Below are 12,129 nucleotides of genomic sequence, written 5' to 3'. Positions count from 1 at the left end.
CTGGATAATGTTTTGCAAGGATGTGAGGAATTTGCTAAAGCCTATATTGATGACATAGTTATATTCAGTAAGACATGGGAAGAGCACTTGTGTCATTTGGAGGCAGGTTTAATAGATTGGAGAAATCAGGATTGGCAGTAAAGCCTGATAAGTGTAGGATAGGTGAACCTACAGTTCCTTATCTAGGTTATGTAATTGGTATTGGAGAAGTAAGACCAGAAGAGTGTAAGATCGAGGCTATTATTAACTGGCATACCCCTCTATCTAAGACAGAGGTAACATCGTTTTTTGGATTAACCGGGTATTATCGGAAACTTATACCGGACTTTGCTCAAATTGCCAGTCCCCTTACAGACCTAACAAAGAAAAGTAAGCCCACTGTTATTGAATGGACAGAGGGATGTGAGCAGGCATTTTTGTCGTTAAAGAAACTGATCACTTGCAAACCTGTACTGAAAAGTCCAGATTTGTAATTATACCTTGCAAATACCAATGGTTAATGGACCACATGTCAACGTATGACAGTAGAATTCACTCGGACATCTTTCATATATCAGCTTTTACTTGGAGAAAAAGAGAAAAGTTATATTTGTTTTATTACCCAAGTGTTTCCTAGTCTCTTCATTATAAAATACGGGTAGGATTTCCAGTACAATTGAACCTATAGGCTAACTTATACACTGCAAACCAATACAATGCTGGTACGTCAGCTACTAATGCCAGCAAATAGCCCCAACGATTGCAAAATTATAAACAATCGCTGACTCGATCAGAATACTTAGCAACTTTCAAACACATGTGCCAGTAGCTAGCGATAGACGCACATATGCAGTAACAATACACACCCCTATCAACAGCCAGCCTTACTTGCCAGTTAGTAGTCACGAATGTTTCATGTTTTTCCCAGTATATAATGGAGAGGAACGAAGTTACTCGACTGGCTAAGGCAAACACCTTCGTTGCTAGGTTGCTTTGTAAATTCCTATTTTCGGGATCGGTGAAGGCTTACGGTGTTATTCTGACAACGTTTCTCGACGATTTCAAAACAACGCATTTCATTCTTGGATGCTCCTTCGCCCTCCAAATGAGTTCGTGCAACATATCATGTAAGTGTGAACTATGGCAGTAGTATTACAATGAGTGCATCTAGAATAAGGTTGTAGAGCTGAATTAATGAATTCATGCATTATGAGTATAATTTTATTCACATTTGACGAAATATATCATGTAGAAATTGAACTGTATTATGTCCGTTAGTTTATAGTTCCGGTATACGACAAGGAGGAGGGTCGTGTGGTGCGTGTGCGGTTCCTTGACTTGCATAGGCGTAGGAGCCCAATTTGAATTGGGGGAGGGGAGGGGGGGGGGGGCTGTTACGACTTGCCCCAAAAATATAACCAAAATTGTTCAACAGTTTAATGTACATATCCTATAGGCATGCATCTGTTATTACATCGCATGCAAATTGCATGCAATCATTTGCCGAGGTATTACCCTTCCATATTGGTTATCATTTTGGAGGAAGTCGTTGCAATTATCATGATAATGATATAATATAGTTTAACCATTGAAGAACATATTGCATTTATTTTCCTTTCAGTAGGTGCCCAAAAAATTTTCAGCGTATTGCCAGAATTTTCACAAAAATATTGGATTGGGGGGGGGGGAGGGCTGCAGCCCGCCTCCTTCGCCAATGTTGACGACAAGAACATGTTGATCAAACTTCATGCGTGGTATGCTGATGTTATTTATGGTATGCTGATGCTGATTTTATTTGCACCAATCTGTTCTCTTCTGAGGTCAGCCGAGGTCAAATTCTAAAACAGCTTGTGCAATCGTGATAAAGTAAAAAGAAAAGCAAATATTGGAATAAGCTTCCTTATTAATGGCCTTTATAGGCTTCAGTAGAGAATATTGAAGAAGCAACACTGTCACAGAGTACAGGGGTCGATAGAAGCTCTCTACTTTATTGTTATATGTGCGTTACAAGCACACTGTCATTTCTTAAACCATGGTGTAGTATTTGCAAAGTTTGTTTTCAATTTACAAAGATTAGGTGATCTTCATATTATTATTATTGATTCACCTTCCCTGATTAACAGCATTCTATTCTAATCTGTGGAGGTCAAAAGGTCGGTTTTCAGTAATTACTTGACTTTTATCAATTTCAAGTGTCACATTAATTGTTCTCTTGGGAAACGTGTCAAGGGTCAAATCACTAAGACTGCTGGTATTGTAGCTTTTCGATTTTTTTTTCTGTAAGCAATTTCTAACTCGAATGTAACACCTAAACAAGATATGATATGAGATGATCGGGCAAATTCACGTTACAGAAACACACACACATACATTTGTTGTAACAAAAAGGAGACGCGTGGAAGATTCCAGTTGCACTTGGAAATGTTACAAATTAGTTAATTTGGTAACATATTTGCCCTTCTCGTGTATCTGTAAACTTAACCAGTTATCTTTACTTATTCACCTTCATATTCATCATATTCACCTTCTCTAAATGTTATAAACGCTGCACAGTCATGAAGACAACTAAATTTTTTTTCTTATAAAATGTAAGGTTTTTTATTCTATATTCGCAGCACCTTTGGTCAAGTTTTTGAGGCGTTTTGCTGAATATAAAACCTTGTACATGCTTGGAGGGATGCTAGCTGCTGCGGGATACTTTTGTCGCGCTATTTTCCCAATGAATGGAATATGGGTACTGTTTATCTATTCGGCAATTACAGGTGAGTATTGTTGTTCAAATTTTAGTATTTGCGACAAACCAGAAATTCTGTCGCGTTTTTTTTCATTTCTGACCTACTTAATGTCGTCTTTAGTTCAAAAATCCTCTTTTATTGCTCTCTCAGGTATTGGATTCGGCTTATGCAATATTTCTTCGGTAGTCTACATGGAGAGAGCATTCCGTGATTCGTTCCCCACTGCCTATTCCATATCACTCTTTGCTGCATATTTCGGAATCGCCATCTTGCCTTTGTTGTCAGAATACCTGTTCAAATCCTTTGGAATTCGAGTTGACATGACAGTGTTTGGAGCACTTTGTTTAATATTGGTGCCCGTGGGACTCATACTACCATCAAAAGAATTGAAAAGCAGCGACAAGGCTCAACAACGTTGTAGCGAGGAACATTTACCTTTAACAGCTGAAGAATTTACACGGCGCAACCCGAATAATAATATTGCATCTTCTTCCATCATGGACCAAAACTGTGAACTTTCCGGATATGACCGGCAAAGAGAAACAGTCAGTACCAAGTTGGAATCTACGGAGAATTTATTGGAAGAGAAAAGATTAAACCATCACTTATTTTCCGGTCATCCGGACTTTCTTCTGGTTTGGGCCATCGGTACCATGTTTGGATTGACTTTGTCTAGTTGGGCTATCTTTTTGATCCCGTTTGGCGAATCCGCCGGATTAGACTCTTCCACAGCCGTTTTGATGTCCCTCTGCGGTGGCATTGGTGGTGTACTGGGAGATTTGTATTGCATTTGCATCTTTTACAAAGGTCTTGCCAACATCCTGAGTGGATTTGCTTTACCATCTTTTCTAGTGTTTCTTAGTTTTATCGTGACATTAATATCGAGTGAATTTCCTGCACTGGCTTTATATTCGTTTATAAGTGGCTTTGGTATCGCTGTTCAGGGAATCGCGTCCACCAGCTTTACTCCGTCAACACTTTGTGACGACCATTTTGAAGTTGCCATTGTACTATCATATTTCACAGGCGGTATCGCCGCCCAGTTAGGTAGCGGTTTAACTGGTAAGGCGTTCACTTCTTCTCTTTTTTTTTTCCTTTTTTTACTAAACTATAACATCACAAGGTGAAATTTCACCATCCGCCTTTTTTTTTTAATTCAAAGATATTAATAAATTGCTATATTGTTAATCGTTTGTTGTAATCAGACCCAAAGTAGTTAATGATTTTCCGCTTTTATCTTTATTCTTGCACAGCTTAAGCTTTGAAATGACTCTATGCGTTTCGAAATAGCAAATTACCAAAGCTGTTCATTTTAGGAAACAAAATGGGGAACGGGGAAGGTTTCAACAAGCATTAATTAAAGACATTAATGATCGGAAGTATCAAAAAACGTATTTTCTGAGGACAGATTTCGATCCTGTTTTCTGTTACGCCATGCCTCTTGAGTTAAACAAGCCAATGCGATAACGCACTGTAATGCTGATTCAACACTAATGAAGTTCTCTCAGCCAGTTGGGACCATTTCCTAATGCTAATACCTCTCTAAACTGTACTCCAATATAATGCTCTCAAAGCACTGGTGTATTGAGTTTACTGACCTTGATCAGATAGAAACATGATATTTATACTGCTCGTACTGACAATACGAGTGCTCTGAAGCGGGACATGACACTACAAGAATAGAAAAAAATTGTTCCAACTGGGTGGCTCACCTTGCCCGAAGAACAGTTGATGGTCCAATCGGCAATAGCAGACTCAGTGATAACAGTCCTAAGTGTGCAAAACCTAGCCTATAGTCACACATAATATACTACACTTTGCACATACCTGCAACCATCTTCACAACCTCTCTCTGACTATGCCTCATAGCGTAATTTGGTAAGAACCATGTCTCTGACTAGGCTGTTAATATACTTATAGACATATAGCCTACGTATATACAGTGGCAGTTAGCTCAACTGACGTTCAATGAAGCTGATGGAAGGAACACTGACTTACCATCTTTATTGTATTTTTAATTAAGCAATAATCTCCCTTCCAAAAGTCCTAAAATAGTTGTCCTGTGATAAAACCTAACACAGAGGAAGCATTATAGGTCGAGAAGAGAACAACCGGTAACACTAAGCCTATTACTATCTAACAGGATTAGTGTGTAGTATTCATTCATTCATTTATTTACCATCACAGTGCCAACAAAATACAAAATAGTACATATAAGTAAATCAAATAATTCTAAGCACAAACCAAGAATTACAAAATTAACAACAGTGAGATAAACGGAGACAAGAAACAAAGTTATTGAGGCGAACTTTTACAAAGTCTGGCCACCGTGCTAGAGAACCCCCCTCCCCCCACCTAATAAGGTAGGGGAGGGAATAAGCAACAAATAAAGGTTAAAAGAGACGAGTAGACTAAGTTTTACACACATGAGTTATCATGTGTTAGTAAGGTGGAGTTTAAGATTCTTCTTAAAGATATTTACTGTACGAATTTCCTTAATTATATTTGGCAATGAATTCCAGAGATTAATACCAGTAAAATAAATACGTTTTTTGTTCTAAGCTCAAATCTTGGCTTACTATTACGAAAAAAAGGAGCATTGCGTGCATCATGATTATGCATTTCAAAATTATACTGTATGCAGTTACTTATTGTATCAGGTAGAAGATAATTTAAAAGACGATACATGAATACACTTAAATGCATAGTATGTATATTATTAATGGTCATTACATCGAGTTTTTCACACAGGAGTGGTGTATGCATCAATAAAACCAGCATTGCACATAATGTGTACCAGCCCTCTTTTGAGTCACCCAAACCCCACACAATATTAGCATAAGAAATTACCGGCAAGATCAGTGCATTGTACAACAATAGAAGAACTTTAGAACCAATATACTCTTAAAATCTATTAAAAATGCCTAAATATATTGCTTCTTTGTTACATACATTATTAATATGCAATGTCCTATCTTGATTCTCATGAGTAGTAACTCCTAAAAATTTGGCACATGTCACTCTCTTACATGTTTATGTACAGTACACATACCTTAACAATGTATTACCATTATCGGAATACTGCTGCCGGACGGAACATGGCACTAAATGCATAAGTGCGGGCCATGAGGCAGTACGACGCTAAGCGACCACGAATGTGGAAGAAGCCCACACGGGTTTATGGATAACAACATCGACAATTTAACTCAAATTTGGAATCTAACAGTAAAACTTGAAAAGTATGCATGTTTAACAACGGTGACACCGTAGCTGTTTAGTGTTGCATATTCATTTATAAACACACATCTACACTAGATACGTACTTTTTGCAAACAGGCACTCTCCTAACGGACATGTATGCAAACAGGAAGGCACTAACCTATAGGAACGGCACATGTTTACATCCTCATACATCCTCATATACCAGCGCGTGCGTGTTACTGCACTAGTTGTCAGGCACACCATATACAGTATAGTGCGTTGGACTAGTTGGCCACTTAATTTACTGAATTTGAAATTCAATCTGAAATGTAGGTCTTCATGGGTTGGGGAATTTGAAAATGAACTGAGCAAATCTAAAAAAGATGCCTTCAACGATTCCACTACATCTGCAAGTTAGGTCCTAATGTTTAGGCTTAATTAGGTCCAGCTACAGTAGGCCTAGGCACCCTACACTACAAACTTCTGCCTCATGCCCTCCTATCATACTCACGTCCGTGTTTCGTAGAGTTGCCTTGGGACCCTCGACGTGCCTGGGCAGCCGATTCACACATAGATTACAGTAACTACTGTCAATCTTGAAGTGTTGTACCATAGTAACAACTGCATGGATCGTGCTGATAAATCTGATACATCGGTAGCATGTGCTATTAGGATTACAGTTAGAACTGAGAATATGTGTAATCCCAAGCAATCCCAACAACTATATTTGTTGGAATTACACATATCCTCATTTCTTACTGTAATCCTAATAGCACATGCTACCGATTTATGGCACGATCCAGTTCTTACTGCGGTACAAAACTCTAAGAATTAGAGTTATTAACTGTGTTCGCTGTGTGTATCGGGTGGCCTGGGATCAAACACGATACGTAAAGCAATTAGATTTATATCTCTCCCAAAATTGGTAAATTAGTCATGTCAGGGTACGGAAGTACGGGTAACAGCTACATGCTTGACTTGTATCAACAATACGTCTTCAATGAAATGTGATTTCTACATAAATTGTTTCATACATTTCTAGGTGGTAAGTGCATACATTTCTAATAGCTACTAAGCTTACCGAAAACGTATGCACCGGGTGACATCTAGGCGTTTTTTCTTCTTCAAAAAATGCTTTAAAAATTGTACCGTTTTTAAACCGTTTCATAAATATAACCGATTGTCTTGTAGTAATGAAAACAGAAATTACCATTCATAATCAAACCGTTATATCTTGACAACAACTCTCATCTTATTTTCTTTCTTGCCTTTACAGGTGCTCTAATTGACATTACTGGATCCTTCTCCTTGGCCTTTGGTTTACTTTCTGTTCTGAACTTGTTTCTATCCGTCGTTTCACTAATTTGGTGGATTGTGAGAAAGAATAGTAAAAACTCTTTTTCAAGCTAGAAATCCCTTATCGCAAACCGAGTCTCTGCAATGGTGATACCCAAGATGGAGGGGTGGGGGGGGGGTAGGTCATAGGGTGTCCCCAATGAAGAGGACTTCTCCCAGGTCACCCATATTCAGTCTGCTGCTGTATAAATATGAAGCCCTCTGCATAACTTCCAGATTTTCTTTGAGTAATACTATGCTAACAAAAGTGTTAAAACTTTCTGGGCCCCACAGGGCTTTGAAATACATTCCAATAAAATTGGAAGTTCTAAAAAATGTATTTACTCAAGTTCAAGGGCTACAAGTGAACAGTCTGAAAGCAATGCAACTTTCAGATTTGGCATACCTTCTACAAGAAGTAATTAAAATTTCGGACACGTGCCTTTGTGCTTTAGTCCTGAGAGAGAACATGCAATACCTCCAACTTAAACAACTTCGCCCCTGGACCACAACAGGCTTTGAAATGGAATCCGGGTATATTGAATTGATGTCTACCAAACGTTTTTTAAACTTGCTACGAGAGAATAAGCGATATTTGAAAATGAGTTTCTTGGGGATTTGTAGCTTGGACCACCCCCCCCCCTTTGGGGCCCAAGATTCATTCCAGAGTAATGAAGCTATCATTTCTCTTTCTGACAAGTATTTATAATGAAGTAAACTAATGTAAACATTGAACGAAAGTTAATTTAAATTTATTGACATGTCAAATGTTGTATAAATATGTACCAATATGTACCAAACCTACCCACATAAAAATGAACTTCTATTTCTCTGTCTTCACATGTTCATGAGATTTACAAAGTGAACATCAAAATGATAATTTCTTACGAAAAACTGCATGAACCATACTCACAAACTGTCGTTCCCGATTCCACTTATGTATCAAATTAACTCAATAGCCAGATACGCTTGGATGTAGTCTATAGACACACTGGGTGATTCACTAGTTCAACTTGCTGCTAATGAATACATGGGTTGAGTAAGGATGATTACGAAGGTATGTTGATATGCATGATGATCATCATCATCATCATCATCAACATCATCATCATCATCATCATCATCATCATCATCATCATCATCATCATCATCATCATCATCATCATCATCATCATCATCATCATCATCATCATCATCATCAATGAAGATATTAGGGTAATTGAAAAACTGTTACCATTGTTTAAAATAGTGTTTATGTTTTCCCATGTCTTTTTGTTGTCATGCTTTGTGCTGTTTAATATGCATGGATATATTCTCTTTGCTATGCACATACTGTTTTACCTATCTTACATAATCACCATAATCATATACATGTAAAATGTAATCATAAACTACTTTCCTATCTTACATAATCATACAGTAGTTTATGATAACATGGATTAGGAATGTATGATTATGTAAGATAGGTAAGTATTTTATGATAACATGTATATGATTATGGTGATTATGTAAGATAGGTAACCAGTTCATGATTACCTCAGTGTGTTGATGATTATTCAGAAGGGAGGTAAACAGTTTATGATAACATCAGTTGGATAATGATGATGTGAAGTTGGTAAAATTATTACATCGGTTGGGTTATGTAAAGGATATCAGACTAGTGATAATATATTTGTTTGTTTAGAATGAGAATTTGCCATATTGTTTCATGTTGGTTTAAAGGTCACATTTGCAGCATTGTGTATCTATATTATACAGAGTCCATCATACTGCTGTCTCTACATAGCCCGGGCTTTAAAGCAGTTGATTGCACTGTGCAGCATGTTTCATTCAAGATATTATAATCTTCACGTGTATATATGTATTTATCTATGTGTTGCTTAGTGCAAGATTCATTTAATAAATGTAGCATGATAATTATCAATACTACTTCTGTCCATGTTCTCTGGTCACTTAGTGTTCCGTCCATTTTCAGGAAGTCATCATCAGGGGCAGACTGACCCATGACCTACACCCTTGGGCAAAAACGGTCATCACGCCAGTGTTGTAAAAAGCAATGCTCAAGTCACTAAACTTTCAGGTATATAGAAATAACACTGTGATTTGAGTCAATGAACTGGTGCCAGGAAAATCTCTGATAATTGATTGTCCTTTAGAAAAGAGGTTTCTCACTACCACTCTCTAGTATGCCCACTCGCCCAGAACCATAGCCAGAAATAAACAGGTGATGTGCAATCCCCCTTCACTCCTTCCCCTGAGTCCTACCAGTGGTACCGCAAGGCACGATCTAGCCTGATGCAGCAATAGAAATTCCCCTCCCCTTCCCCCACTCCCTGCCACAGTCCCACCAGTGGTACCGCAGGGCACGATCTAGCCTGATGCAGCAATAGAAATCCCCCTCTCCCCTCCCTGCAACAGTCCCACCAGTGGTACCGCAGGGCACGATCTAGCATGATGCAACAATAGAAATTCCCCTCCCCTTCCCCCCACTCTCTGCAACAGTCCCACTAGTGGTACCGCAGGGCACGATCTAGCATGATGCAGCAATAGAAATGCCCCTCTTCCCCTCCCTGCAACAGTCCCACCAGTGGTACCGCAGGGCACGATCTAGCCTGATGTAGCAATAGAAATTCCCTTCCCCCACTCCCTGCCACAGTCCCACCAGTGGTACCGCAGGGCACGATCTAGCCTGATGAAGCAATAGAAATCCCCCTCTCCCCTCCCTGCCACAGTCCCACCAGTGGTACAGCAGGGCACGATCTAGCCTGATGCAGCAATAGAAATTCCCCTCTCCCCTCCCTGCAACAGTCCCACCAGTGGTACCGCAGGGCACGATCTAGCCTGATGTAGCAATAGAAATCCACCTCTCCCCCTCCCTGCAACAGTTCCACCAGTGGTACCGCAGGGCACGATCTAGCCTGATGTAGCAATATAAATTACCTTCCCCCACTCCCTGCAACAGTCCCACCAGTGGTACCGCAGGGCACGATCTAGCCTGATGAAGCAATAGAAATCCCCCTCTCCCCTCCCTGCCACAGTCCCACCAGTGGTACAGCAGGGCACGATCTAGCCTGATGAAGCAATAGAAATCCCCCTCTCCCCTCCCTGCCACAGTCCCACCAGTGGTACAGCAGGGCACGATCTAGCCTGATGAAGCAATAGAAATTCCCCTCCCCTTCCCCCACTCTCTGCAACAGTCCCACTAGTGGTACCGCAAGGCACGATCTAGCCTGATGCAGCAATAGAAATTCCCCTCCCCTTCCCCCACTCCCTTCCACAGTCACACCAGTAGTCTAAGTTGGGGGCTATATACTCCCCTGTAAATAATTGTTGTTTGCATTAGAGGGCCTTGATACAAAATCATGATATCATTGTAACTACATTTCTGTTGTACAACCTTTCCTTTTATAGTGCATGCTGTTAAAACTAAAGCCATTTGGAAGAAAATCTGAAAAAAAAATACATGTACCAAATTCATCACTTTTTTCTCATTAATTAATTATTTGTTTTAATCAAATTTGGAAATTTCTTTGTACACATCCAAACTTCAAAGCAATGAAAACGTGGCAAGTAAAGGAAAGTTAATTACCCCCTCGGAGATACTAAGTCCCTGGTGTGTCCTAGGTACATTACACTTTTGCAAAAGAACAATCTTACATCAAATATTATTATATATGTATTCATATTAACACTGGAGGTATAAATTGTAGATGCTGTTGATGGTTATAACAAAGTCTTATCTTCGACACCAGCTAATACTCTTCTCGACATATTGACAAAATTCTTTATCCAGATTGAAACTTGGCATGTGCTGTTTGGAAACCTTAAACCTTCAAATGTTTACAAGTAAATACAAGATATTTTTTGAGATATAAATATAAAACACTAATGATCAACAAAATGATCATAAAATAAATAGAACTTAACAATTCATGCTGGTGCTTTTTTTGTGAAGGAGAAAATGTTTTGTTTCAAAAACAGTGGGCTTTTTTTTTCAAAATGTGAACCATTGCCTGTCATGTCGGGACATCTACGGCTGCACTAACTCGTCATTGCTATCATCCTAGTTTGATGAATCAACGGTGCCCTCAATCGACGAGGTAGGTTTCTTCAAAATGGCCACCACGATGGAAGTGACCACAAACTGAATGTTTCAAAGAGAAAAAAAGAAACTAGAGACAATTACATTGACATGCTACAGCATTCCTTGCAAATTTGTGAAACTAATCTTAGGTTGACAAAATTCAAACCTCTGAAGAAGGCTATTGTGAATGACTAACCCTTCAAGAAGTGAATTTAGTAAATCCTCAAATGCTTCAGTCACTCAATTGCCTCCCGATATTGCAAACTGTATCTAATGCCAACTAATAGCATGCACCTGCCTAGACTAAGCTCCTAAGCCAGGTCTGACCAGTAAATAATTTCCCTCAAGCTGCTGCAAGGTCGTAAATTCACACATAGCAATATAAGAGGCGAAGTATAACCTGGTATACTTATGTTGAACCAATCATCAAGTGACAAACGGCTACCTAACCTAGGCTATAGTAAACAGCACAAGAGGCATGCATGCCTATACAGTTACAACACAGGTCAATATAACAGAGAGGTCCTATTTATATGACAGCAGATATGAGACACAGAGAGAGATTGCTACCACATGGCATCAACTCTTGTACTAGGTCACTGTGAGGTCAACCTAATTAGCATGGACAATACCAAATATGCATGGACCATACCAAAATCCAGATGAGGTTGTCCAAATTGCTATGTTTTGAATGGTTTTGGCCACTACATCTCTCCTAAAGTGGGAACAAATTATTCCATTCAAAAGTGAATCGAAATTCAGGAGTGGATTGAAAGCACTACTGTTAAGTACTCA

At 39.1% G+C, this 12,129-nt stretch overlaps 1 protein-coding gene across 1 annotated transcript; it reads left to right on the top strand.

The window, feature by feature from the left end:
• Positions 1-645: 645 nt before the first annotated feature.
• LOC139976327 (monocarboxylate transporter 14-like) lies at positions 646-7,944 on the top strand. The gene is made up of 4 exons (XM_071985010.1): positions 646-1,106; positions 2,595-2,741; positions 2,865-3,776; positions 7,192-7,944. The coding sequence occupies exons 1-4, from the start codon at positions 914-916 to the stop codon at positions 7,323-7,325; spliced, it is 1,386 nt and encodes a 461-aa protein (XP_071841111.1). The 5' UTR covers positions 646-913; the 3' UTR covers positions 7,326-7,944.
• The last annotated feature ends 4,185 nt before the right edge of the window (positions 7,945-12,129 follow it).

The sequence above is a fragment of the Apostichopus japonicus genome, chromosome 11 (genome assembly GCF_037975245.1).
Source record: "Apostichopus japonicus isolate 1M-3 chromosome 11, ASM3797524v1, whole genome shotgun sequence".
NCBI classification, from domain to species: domain Eukaryota; kingdom Metazoa; phylum Echinodermata; class Holothuroidea; order Aspidochirotida; family Stichopodidae; genus Apostichopus; species Apostichopus japonicus.
The sequence above is the reverse complement of the archived record's forward strand: the minus strand, read 5'-3'. Positions and strand labels throughout refer to the sequence as shown.